Here is a 12,542-nt window from a genome sequence, read left to right on the forward strand (position 1 = left end):
GTAGAAACACAGCTAGAAATGGGAAGTATTGACTGAGAAGAGACAGAAAAATAATGTATAATATTCAAAGATTTTGTGAAAATGGATGCCTTTATTAAAAATATGACGAAAAGCTCTCCTTAAACGTGAGTTGTATTCACAGATGAATTTATGTGAATGTGACAGTATGAAATCTACTGTCTTACAGTAGATAACATGGTTTCCTCTACATCAGACGTTACTTTACCTACCAGATTTGGATCAAGAAACACTAGTGTGAGTAACCAACTGGAAACAAAGAGAAGAATGTATCTCATATAATTCAGGCTTTTTAGAAAAGACAGGCCAGGCAGACAGGGAGGCGGTGTAGCTATGTTATGTCAATGACTCTATGATTTTATATGTAGGTTAAGTAAATAAAGTTAATAAAAGAAGTGAGACCTCCTATTCTGTTAAAGCAAAACTTCCATTCATTTTAGCAGAGACAGGTGCTTGTCCCTAAAATGTAATAATTTGTGTAGGTATCTCAGGATGAGTATAATTTTTGAAAGTTGCAGTATATTTTTACACTGTTTTCTATGTGCTTGCAAATGCATTCTATATTGTGAACTAATCTTCCTAGGTTACAGCTCTCAACCATAAGTTCTTCAGAAGTCATATAGAAGACTGTCTGTCTCTTGGCCGACCATTGTTAATAGAAGATGTTGGAGAGGAACTAGATCCTGCTCTAGATAACATCTTGGAAAAAAATTTCATAAAATCTGGTTCAGCACACAAGGTAAGATAATTGTGGACATAGAATAAATACCGGTAGAACAGATGATGGCTATCTGGTAGTCTGGATACTGCCGAGATTCACACCTTTGCAACACTTCAGAAAGATGAGTAGTGGACTTATGGGGTTGGGGTTTTTTACCCCTTAAGCAGAAAGTTTAAAAAGTGTAAATGAAAACATCATATATTTTTCACTGCAAAAATATCTGTTTTTCTGAATTTAGTTTTTGAAATTTGAGTAATATGTTTTATTTTCAGGTCAAAGTAGGTGACAAGGAGGTAGATCTGATGAAGGGGTTTACCCTTTATATGACAACAAAACTGGCTAATCCTGCCTATACTCCAGAAATTAGTGCAAGAACAACTGTGATTGACTTTACTGTTACTATGAAAGGACTGGAAGATCAGCTCCTTGGACGTGTGATCCTCACAGAAAAACAGGTATCTAGTAGTTAACAGTATTTTTATATAGAGAAGGCTTCAATATCTGCACCATGAGTGGATATATTCAATGTCTTAGTTGATATCAAATGCAAGAACAAAAATGTGAATGAACGTTTAGGGGTTTGTGCATTTGCTGAAAGACAATGTGAAGCTGGCTTTTAATTGAATGGAGGGTCGTAAACATTTATTTTAAGATCTGGCCTTGGAAAGAGAAGAAAGAAAATTATTCATTAAAAATACATCACACGCATATACATGACATACATAAAGCATTTTTATTCTTCGTACATAGCAAAGGATCCTTGTTCAGTCAGAAACCTCTTTTATTTTTAAATTCCTTTTTAAACTTCATTTGAATTACATGAAAGTGCTTATGAACTCGATCTACTTTTGCCAGTCAGGCTCTAGTGTGCAGGAGTTATGAGATTTTTTAAGGAGCCTTGAACACTAACTTGACTCTGCCATTAGTAAAATTTCTATTGATTATGTGGAAGCAAATATAAGGAAGAAAATCCTCTCTCAGGTATTTCTCAGGAGTTTTATTTCCTAATATAAAATCTGAGACAGCCTCCACAATAATTTAATTCCTAGATTACTCCTCTTTCTTTTTGTGTGATCTAATTTAACAGCCTGGTTATACAAAAACTTAGGAGTCTATTCATCATAGGCACTGGGGACGAATGTGTCAGTCATATCAATAAATACATGAATGTTATGGTCCTATTACACTAAAATGAAATATTTTCTTCCTTTCTCATTAAAGTGAAAGCACAGAAGTTGTATTTCATGCCAAATTGAGTGACTTATTGATTTCAAATGGAACATTTCATAATTGTGTCTTTGTGAGAAAAGTAACAAAAAATAAGGTTTGGATTAGCAGAGTTGCTGCTTTCAGTAACTTAGGTAGGCTTGCTCGTGTCAGACCAGTTCCCTACGTAAGGGAATTCGTTCATCTTTCTTTGGCTTCTCAAAGCATGTTCTAACCAGTGTGCTTTAATGGTGGTGTCACTTCCTTTGGCCAGCACCTTTCCACTTTGCTCAAATGAGCATTTGCTGAAGTAAGGACTGGAACTAAGCTCAGGCTGACACAACCAGAGGCTAGAAAAACATTGTTATGCCCAAACTTCCTGTGAATTGTTGTTCCATTAAAAATGGGAAAGATGTAACAGCAGGTAATGAGGAAAAGCCACCAATTAGCAGGTTTGGATGGATGCTAGGGATTAAAAGCTTTTAATCTTTACTCAGGTAGATGCATATTTATGTAAGCAAAACTCATCTCTCTTTCCCTCTTCCATCCCTCTACCCCCTTCCAATACCCTCGCTCTGTGGGGTTTTTTCCTGGACAAAACTGTTACAGAATTCATATTGAAGGTATGTAGCAACACTTAGATTGCATTTTGGGTCAAAAATATAGACACTGGAAAATATTCATCCAGTGCTATGTATAAGCTGAGGAGGGCTGCAACGATAGCTGATTAGTATCAGTACTACTTGTTGCACAGGGACATGGTTGCAGGTGATCAGTATTTATTAAACTTCTTCCTTTGATATGAAGAAATAATAGTTGTTCTGTCCCTTCTGTCTCAATAAGAGATGAATGACCTGGTGTAAATAGTCAGAGCCAATGAACCTCTGACAAATTTAGTTCAAAGAAAAGACAGAGCATGAACAGGGATTCTGAAGAACTGGTTTTGTATTACAAACCAAAGACAAGTTTATGATCACTGAACTAAAGTAATAGATTAAAAGAACCAAGACATTAAAAAAAATTGTTGTAGTGATCAATGAAATATATTATCAAAAAGTGTTTATTCTTCTCAGCTTTAAAGGTTGCTTCTGTAACTATATGGAAAATTAAAAAAAAAAAACAGCATCTTTTTGTACTTTGATGATGAAGTTGCTTTCACTATTTGTGTTCAGAGCGGCTGGGAGGAGAGGGTTGTTACAAATGTGATCACAAGGTCCTCTTACCAACAAAAGCCTGGCATCTTCTGTGTTTGTTAATTTTCTGTGAGATACTCTTTAAAAACTTACAAATAGAATGGATAAGGTGCCTGTTCTTAAACAAAGCATATCCTTAAGTAGAATTTAAGCATGAACGTAAATGCATGTTTGAGTGTTCTGTAGAACTACTCCTTTTTGTGTAATTTTAATCTTTTCTGTGTTAATAGTAAAGAGGAGAAAACACAGGAAATTTGAAGCTGACCAACTGATGTTTAAGTCATGCTCTTCTTTTGGGATGCAGTTATTTGTAGCTTCCACAGAGCTACATTCCACAGCCCTAGATTATATTACAAACAGGTTTCCAAATAAGCTTGTAAGAGTAAAGAAAATTGTCACTTCTCTGAAATACAGGAGAGCCTCTCGTGTACTGCATTACTCTCTCTGTACATCTCTTTTTTTCTGTAACTTTGCATGTTGACAAGAATGAAAATAAACTGAAGCCCTGGGTGTAGGTAGACTGGTGTTTTAACTACTGTTTTCCTACAGGAAGGTTGACTTGATTGATTAAATAAAGGTAGCCCGCAAGAGTATCCCTGAGCTGTGTTGGACTGAGCAGTATGGATGCCTCATTTCACTTAGCGTTGTGTTGACTTGTATGTCATTGTTCTCTTGCCATTGTCTATCCTGTAGAAATACCATAAAAATTCCATATGACATAGATAATAATTGTGGCATTTCCTATTTTATAAGCAGGAGAGGAGTGTATCTTGTGAAGTTCAAAATCATAGAAATCAGAAATGGAAGAGGTCATCCAGTCAACTTTCCTAACAATGTAAAATCTATCAATACAATGTATCTTTCAGTCCTTTGTCTGATTTAATTTAGGGTATTTAATGTAGCTCTTATGACTTCCCATTGGAAACCAGCTGTAGTGCTTTGTGCATCTTACTAAAATGAAGCTTTTCCTTATATCTAATCTAAATATACCTTCTTTCAGCTTAAAGCCATTCCCCTTTGTCCTGTCACTACATGCCCTTGTAAAAAGTCCCTCTCTAGCTTTCTTGTAGGCCCCTTTAGGTACTGGAAGGCTGCTATAAGGTCTCCCCTGACCCTTCTTTTCTTCAGGCTGAAAAACGCCAATTCTCTCAGCCTGTATTCATAGAAAAAGTGCTCCAGCCCTCTGATTATCTTTATGGCCTCCTCTGGACTTGGTCAAGCAGGTCCATGTCTTCCTTATGTTGGGGGCCCCAGAGCTGAATGAGGTACTACAAGTGGGGTCTCATGAGACTAGAGTAGAGGAGGAGAATCGCTTCCCTTGACCAGCGTAGTGTGCCCTCCTCATTATTCTAAAGATATTGAAATCCATTATTTCACGATCACTGCCTCCAAAGCTGCCCTTGAGCTTCACATTCACCACCAGCCCCTCCCTGTTGGTGATAACAAGGTCCAGCATAGCACCTCTCCTCATTGGCTCCTCTTATCACTTGGAGACAGAAGCTATCTTTAACACATTCCAAGAACCTCATGGATTGTTTATGCTCTGCTGTGTGGCCCCTCCAACAGATACTGAGATGGTTGAAGTCTCCCATGAAGACCATGGAAATGAAGCTGTTCCTATCTGTCTGTACAGGGCCTCCTCTGCTTGGTCATCCTGCTTGGGCAGCCTGTAGCAGACACCGACTGTAATGTCACCTGTCCCTGCCTTACCTTTAATCCTGACCCTGTACACTCGTGGTCAGCTCCTCATCCATCCCCAGGCAGACCTCCATGTACTCTTAGCTAGCCACTGACACAGTGAGCAACATGCCCTCCTCGTCTCCCCTGCCTGTCCTTCCTGAAAAGCCTGTGTTCTTCCATTCTAACATTTCAGTCAAAGGAGCTATCCCACAACTTCTCCATGACGCCAGCAGATCATAGCCCTGCAGGCATTTGCATGTCTTTAACTTGTTTTTACTCCCCGTGCTCCGTGTCTTTTCATAGAGGCATAAAAGTAAAAAAAAAAAAAAAAACCAAAAAACCCCAATAAATACAGTATACACAGAAATCACTACAGTATATGGTATTTCTGTATTTTATAGAAAAACCAGAAAAGCCCCCAGTCTATCAGGCATGAAATCACATTTTCTGTTTTGTCATAAAGATTCTTTCTTTGGATTAATCTGAAATATTCTAAGGAACATTTCTGAATACAGGAACTGGAAGCAGAAAGAATCAAACTGATAGAAGAAGTGACATCTAACAAGAGGAAAATGCAGGAGCTCGAAGACAATTTACTCTTCCGTCTAACCAGTACAGAGGGCTCTTTGGTTGAAGATGAATCTTTGATAGAAGTCCTAAGAACCACTAAATCAACAGCAGAAGAGGTGAATCTTGTATGCATTGCAGATATATTTTGTTACTGTAATTCAGAGCCACTATATAACACCTGATTTCTTAACAAATAAATGGTAAAGACATTATAATTTTTTCTTCATAAAGTGTTGTAAAATTAAACTGTGACTTGGATACTGCTTTATACTCCAGACATACTTTGAAGGTGTAAGTTTGAATCAAATCCTTCAAACACCTACTTGGTGTTTGAGCACGTGAAGACATAATGTCTGTGGTGAAACACTGATAGAGGGAAGCAAAGCTTGACTAAATATACCTTTGTGACCTTAATCAAGACCTTTTCTTTTTGCTTGTGCAGTATAAATCAGAAGTGACAATGACTTAATCTTCATGGTCTTTTTCATTAATTTTAAGGTCAGTGAAAAATTAAGTGTAGCAGCGGAGACAGAGGTGAAAATCAATACTGCACGTGAAGAGTATCGTCCTGTTGCTGGTCGTGGTAGCATCCTTTATTTCCTAATTGTGGAAATGAGCTTGGTTAATATCATGTACCAAACATCCTTACGGCAGTTCTTTGGCATTTTTGACCTGTCAGTGGAAAGATCTCAGAAATCTCAGATCACAGCGAAAAGGGTAGTATACATAATTGAGCATCTCACCTATGAAGTCTTCAAGTACACAGTTCGAGGGCTGTATGAAAATCACAGATTCCTATTTACGTTGCTTCTGGCACTGAAGGTTGATTTGCAGGCCAAGAAAATTTCATACACTGAGTTTGAGACATTGATCAAAGGTAATTTCTCTAAAAAATGTTCTGCTTGTGAACTGCTAAATTCAGATTTTGAAGTGCTTGCACTAACAATATGTTGTATCTAGTGGATCGAATGGTTTTTAACTGGTGAATGAGAGCATATATAGCCCAAGAGGCAATAAACAAATTTTCCAAAAATAGATCAAAATAGACAACATTATCAAAACAATGCTTAGATTGGGTTATTTAGCATTACATTGCAAAACAGAAAATGACATCCATTGCTTTGTAAGAGACCCTATGGTTTTCTCCTGTACCTCTTTTCTGAGTTGTCATATACTTACTTCTGTGAGCTTGGAGACAGTCAGCAAAATCAATTTTGACGACTGATGAGCAGGCATGTGAATGCATGGGGGCTCTGTACCGCGTTTAAGTGTCAGTATAAAGAAATAGAAAATCTGTTACATGTTGTAAAACATTGCTATATTGCATTGCCTCATGGCACCATGTATGTCACTACTCAGACACAATGGCAAAGAATTTTAGTAAAGTTTAAAAAATTTGATGGGGGTAGACTCCACTGTGTCCAAGATATGATGAGTACAATCAGATACCTGTCACCCAAATATTTTAGTTTGCTTTGCAAATACCAAAATTATATTCAGCTGTAAGTCAGCTGTGTTGGAGGTGCTAGTGGGCATGATGCTGGAGTGGTGATTGAGCTAAGAGGCTCTTGATGAGTGCACCATGTCGCCTTCTTATTCTCTCGTTTAGATGAAGGGAGATTGGACAAACCACAGGTCCTTTCTATATCTGGTCTGAAGAATTGGTTTGAGTATCCTTTTAGGTAGGCAAGTTCTATTCCAACTCTACAGGTGGTGAAAAAGAAGCACAAAAAATACTAGGATATCAGCTTTGTGAGGCGATGAGACCCCTGTCCTAGTGTGTCTTTGTTAAATGACTCTTCCATGCAAATTCTAGGTCTCCATATCTGGGTTTACAAAGAATTCTACTCCCTAAATTGCAGAATTTTTTTTATTACTTATTATTTTTCTGTTTAACAATGGTTGTTTTCCTCTATAACACTTTTCACTTTCCAGGAGGTGCCAGTCTGGATCTGAATTCTGTGGAACCAAAACCAAAAAAGTGGATTCTTGACATGACATGGCTCAATCTTGTGCAATTATCTAGCTTGTACCCTTTTAATCAGCTTCTGGTGCAAATTATAAGGAATGAGAAGGCTTGGAAAGCTTGGTTTGATGAAGAAGCACCTGAAAAGGCCGTTACTCCTGATGGGTATGACAGCTTACTGGATCAGTTCCGTAGACTGCTCCTTGTCCGTAGCTGGTGCCCGGATCATACCGTTGCCCAAGTAAGATATACTTTTGTACAATGGTTATGCCATGAGGCATCTCCTGTAGAACTGCTAGTCCCAAAGTTCTGTTCTCTGATTTTGTTTTTATCTTATTATTTGTTCCAGAGTGATCTATTTTGAAAATCAGATATTGAAATCCTTATAATAAATATATGTGAAAGAAATATTCATTTATTTAATTGCAGTGAATTAGGGCATCGCAAGCATGAAATAAGTTGTGTTTGAGCTACAAGAATACCATTTTTTTTGTGTAGTGGTTCTAAAGTGAAGTCATGAAACTTATCAAGCACAAGTATTCTTCTGGTGAATCAGAAGATACATCTCTATTTCTTTTCTCAGAAGTGGAAAAAGAGCAGTTCCGTTTCATGATAGATGCACTAAAATAGCAGATAATCTGTTTACTTACCCTCCATGCTGAGGAAATAATAAACACTGTCTCACAGGAGATATGGTAAAAGAAACTGCAATAGACTAGCAGTTTCTCTGCAGTCTGCGATACTTGGATTTTTCCTCTCTGAGTAGTCCTAAAAAAGGTATTGAACCTATAAGTACACTATTTTCCCCTTTTTGTCTTTAGCTACACTGGAAAGTAGTGCTTCTGATTTCCTGTATATCTCAATTTTCCATGTTACATGTTGTGATAACATCTGTGTTATATTTAGGGACACAATGTTTTCATGAACCACTTTTTCAACAAGACCCCCTTCCATCCCTTTCCCTTTCCTTCTCTTTAGGTGGTAAGTAAGAGACAAGTATGGGAGCTCCATATGACACAATTTAAACAGACAAAAATAACAAAGCTGCTTCTGCTAATTTATCAACATTTTTATTGTCTTGCTCAGCAATCTGTGTGAAATAATGTCTCTGAACAGTGGTTTAAAAAACTATAATTATTTTAATTTTTGAGGAAAGAGGGGATCCTTTTTGTTAGTATCTTCTCTACCTCTTCTTTCCCTGATGTTTTTCCCCGGGTGTTAAAAAATTTTGCCTCTCTTTACAAGGACAGAAATTAAACTTAATAGTGGATGATTATTTTTTTCTGGAATTTATATTGTTCTCAGTCCACCTTGTTCCTGGGTGTTTCTGTTCATAATACATGCCTCAGAACCTGTGCTAGTAGTTAACACAGTTGGAAAATCATGTCAGTCATAAAAGCATTTAATGCACCCAGATAGCTTTAGAAGTCCTTTTAGAAAATATCTGTGAAAAGAGGACAGTAGAAAAATAGGGAAGCTTTGACCTTTAAGGATAAAGTCTGAGCTGTGTTTATGTTTTGTAGAAATAGATATTCAGTGTAAGAGACCTGAATTGGATAACCACTGGACAGGAGAATTTGTTTGAGGTTCAACATGTATATGAAAGACAGTAACTGGGTCAGATGAAAGATCTGTGTAATCTGCTATGCTGTAGAGACAGTGTCAATAGTACATGCTTAGAGATGCTAAGAATGGGGCTGGTATAGAGAAACTCTTTTGTTTGGCTATCCACCAAGCTTTAGCAGTCAGTAATTTAGGGACAATATCTGAGCTATCCTCAGAACTGACTGTTGGTCTATTCTGCATGAATTTCTTTAGTTCTTTAAAAAAAAACAAAACATTTAGCATCCTCTAGCAGCAATGTTCACAGAATGTCTGTTGTGTGAGCAGAATTCTTTCTTTTCTTTGTTTGAAGTTTACTATCTGAGAATTTCAATGATTGCCTCCTGTGGACTGTAACTTTTGTTACACCAAAGTTGAAAATGAAAGTTTAGAAAGTTGTTGCCTTCCATGTCAGTGATTAATGCTAAATAATAATAATAATAAAATAATTAAAAAGTATATATTGATGGTAGGTTGTGTTGGTTTTGTTGGGTTTTTTTTTCAGGCTCGACACTACATTGCAGAATCTCTTGGAGGGAAATATGCAGAAGGATTTATTCTTGATATGGAAGCAATGTGGACAGAAAGCGACTCTCGAACACCTTTGACATGCTTTTTATCAGTGGGGTCTGACCCCACAGAAAACATAGAACGTCTTGCAAAATCAAAGGTATCGTCCTAAACTGAGTATGCTAGAACTGATAAAGATACTTAAAACTATCTTTTGAACTAGAAATGACATTTCCATATTTTATATAAGTTCGAATTCTTACATTTATGTTCACAGGAGTGTTCTCTGGAAGTTAGTTTTGGACTAGTAGCTAAAATACATTTAATGAGGAAATGGAAATATTACATTCTTGCTTTTCTGAATTATTTGATTCCAATGAGCCCTCTGTCTTTATCAAGCAGACTATGATAATGATAGTACTTAGCTATAAGAACAAAGCATTACTTATAGTCTGCACTACGTCACATTCACTGTAGGAGCTGACAGTAATGAAAATTACAGGAAGATACAGGAAAAAATCATAATTTATGGTGACAAGAGAAATTAATTTGGAGACCCTACCATTTGATCAGTTCATTTGACGGAGTCATTCAGAATTTCTTACAGCACAGCATCACCTTAAGGCATTCTGTGCTTTATGTTTTATGGTTCACGATGTAAATGCAAGTATAAGTTTCTGAAGAAGCAGTTATTCACAGTAGATCTTGATTTTTCCTCCCTGTTAGAATGCATCTTCATTTAGAATTGCAGGATTTTGGTATCCGTTAAATAAGACCTACTTGCAAAGGTAGGGAGCACCCACAAATCTCTAGTTTCCGAATTAGAAAGTTTAGGTGCTTGTTCTCTTTGAAAATCAGGGCTCTCATTTTATTTGTCTGACTGTGATAAAGATTGATTAAATTATAATCTAACTCTTACTTGAGTATTTAAACTTAAGAATCTTAAGTCTGAAGTTGATGTGATGCTTGTCCTCAAAAACTGTGCAGCCAGATCACCAGCCAATATGGTCATTGTGCTTGTAGCAAGCGTGGTTAAAGCCCTTCCCAAATCTTTGCTCGCGAAGCCAAGCCATCAGTCGTATAGACATAGGAAGGGAGAAGGATAGTGGTCGGTTGAGTTAGGTTTCTTGGAAGCAATGCCTTGGAAGAACAATTTTATTCCTATTCACAAAAAATTATATTGCCTTTTCCTAATATATGAGAGATATTTTGACTTCATAGAAAATTTGAAATTAACAGGGAAAATATTTATAGGTTAGAAATGGACAGTATTTTTAGTCCCTTTCCAAGTCTAAGCAATCACATTAGGTGGATGTGATTGGATTCCTGTTTTCATGGCCAATGGTACGAATACAAATGGAGTGTCAGGTTTGTGATGATGATTCTTCAACATAATGTATCATGTGAAATGCCCTCCTAGATAGACACCCTTTCTCCAGTAGGAGCTAGTTTCTTTAATCAACAAAGAGGGAGAGTGGCTCTTTCTGAAAGCAGTTCATAGGCCATAACTGAAACTTATCTCTGACTTGCATCAAGGAGTTGAGTATTTCTATCCCATTGGCCATATAAGGATATTAACCTCCTAATAAAGTAACTTGAAGTCAGCTGGTCACTCATGCAAGGAGTGGAAAAAAATGCTCTCCCATTCTGCAAATCTTAATTAAGACCTTAGCCTATATGGGGAAGTGCTGGTAATTAGAAGGTGCTCTGTAATTAGGACTCTTAAGACAGCAGTTTTTGCTGTCATTCTAAAAGTATATTGCAGTGGGCAGTTTAAATTTGTTTTCATGCTTTAAGGAAACATGTATAGACTAATAGAAAGTGAGGTTGCAAATGACCTAAAGGGATTGCCTTATTTATTCACAAATGGTTTATGAACAAGACAACAGCAGCTAGGCTGTCATAACCTGAAGTTGAACTTCAACTTCATCTGTAAATGTAAAGTGTAATGTTTAACTGTAAAGTTCTTGTCTGATATCTTGAAGTAAAGATCTTGCCACACAGTATAGAGAAATCTTTCTAATTTACAAAAGCCATCCAGATTCTGCAAATCAAACCTCAAAGTAAAACCTTTTTTAAAGTAAAAATGTGTATTAACATTGTGGGAGTGAAGGAGCACTTCAGTAGTACTCTAGCTTTTGAGAAATATATCTAGAAATCACTTACTTTTCAGAAACATTTGCAGGAGGGCTTTGTGTTTATTTTACTAGCTTGTCAAAAAGTTGTACTAAGTTCCTGTCTTTATCTGGCCTTTCTCCGCTTTTCTCTAGAATAAACCTTTGCCTTAACAGATTAGCTGCACCAAGGATCTTATCTTGGTATATGTATGATTATGTACCTCCAAAATATCTTACTTATTGTTGGTTTGGTTTTCTGTTTGGTTCATTGGGTTTTTTTTGAAGAAAACTTCCAAAAGACATGCTGGGCCTATTTTTCAGTGATTTCCCTTTTACAGACATGACTTATAGTCTTAAAATGGATTGTCAGTACTGATGGTACCTCTAAGTGTGACATTAACAGTATAAATCAATTATCTGCAATTGGGAATGTTTAAATTTGTAACCAGAATTTATTTTTCACTCTAAAATTTAGTTGTTCAGATGGCCTCCTCCAAAAGAAATGGAAACAGTATCTGTGTCTACTAAGCTATATGATCTTTAGACCAAGCAAGATCTATCTTAAAACTAATTGGATTTCTGCCCCTTTTGCTGTTGCTTAAGAGAGTGAAAATATAACTTTCTGAATTAAAATTAATTATGCCTAGCGCTTTGACTTAGTTAAAAAACAGATATTTTTTTTAATTGTAGAGATAGTTTCTTCTTTCAGGGAATGATGCACAGAACCTGCAACAGAACTCTCAGTGGCTATTCTGTAGTGACTAAATGATAGAATTGTAGTGACTAAAATGATAGCTCTTTCATCTTGATAGCAATGGGTTAAGATATCACAGATATGTTAGTATGGCTCACTACTGAGAGGAACATTCTGTATGCAGACATTTTGATAGAGTTCTTTCATAAGGAGTAAAATGAGGGCAATCCATAGTGAAAAATATATTTTTCTTAATGTTTCTATA

General features: G+C 36.6%; 1 protein-coding gene across 1 annotated transcript in view; it reads left to right on the forward strand.

Annotated features, from left to right (window-relative positions):
- LOC133211254 (dynein axonemal heavy chain 5-like) overlaps positions 1-12,542 on the forward strand; it is a 156,472-nt gene that overhangs the window by 108,437 nt on the left and 35,493 nt on the right. Inside the window, exons 64-69 of the mRNA XM_061351450.1 lie at positions 602-757; positions 1,012-1,194; positions 5,334-5,504; positions 5,887-6,265; positions 7,324-7,595; positions 9,462-9,626. Of these exons, the coding sequence (XP_061207434.1) occupies positions 602-757; positions 1,012-1,194; positions 5,334-5,504; positions 5,887-6,265; positions 7,324-7,595; positions 9,462-9,626 (1,326 nt within the window). The remainder of the gene's footprint in view (positions 1-601; positions 758-1,011; positions 1,195-5,333; positions 5,505-5,886; positions 6,266-7,323; positions 7,596-9,461; positions 9,627-12,542) is intronic.

This window comes from Neopsephotus bourkii, unplaced genomic scaffold, assembly GCF_033783945.1.
Source record: "Neopsephotus bourkii isolate Nb327-2 ecotype Australia unplaced genomic scaffold, CSIRO-AGI_Nbou_v1 NB_591, whole genome shotgun sequence".
In the NCBI taxonomy this organism is placed as follows: Eukaryota; Metazoa; Chordata; class Aves; order Psittaciformes; family Psittacidae; genus Neopsephotus; species Neopsephotus bourkii.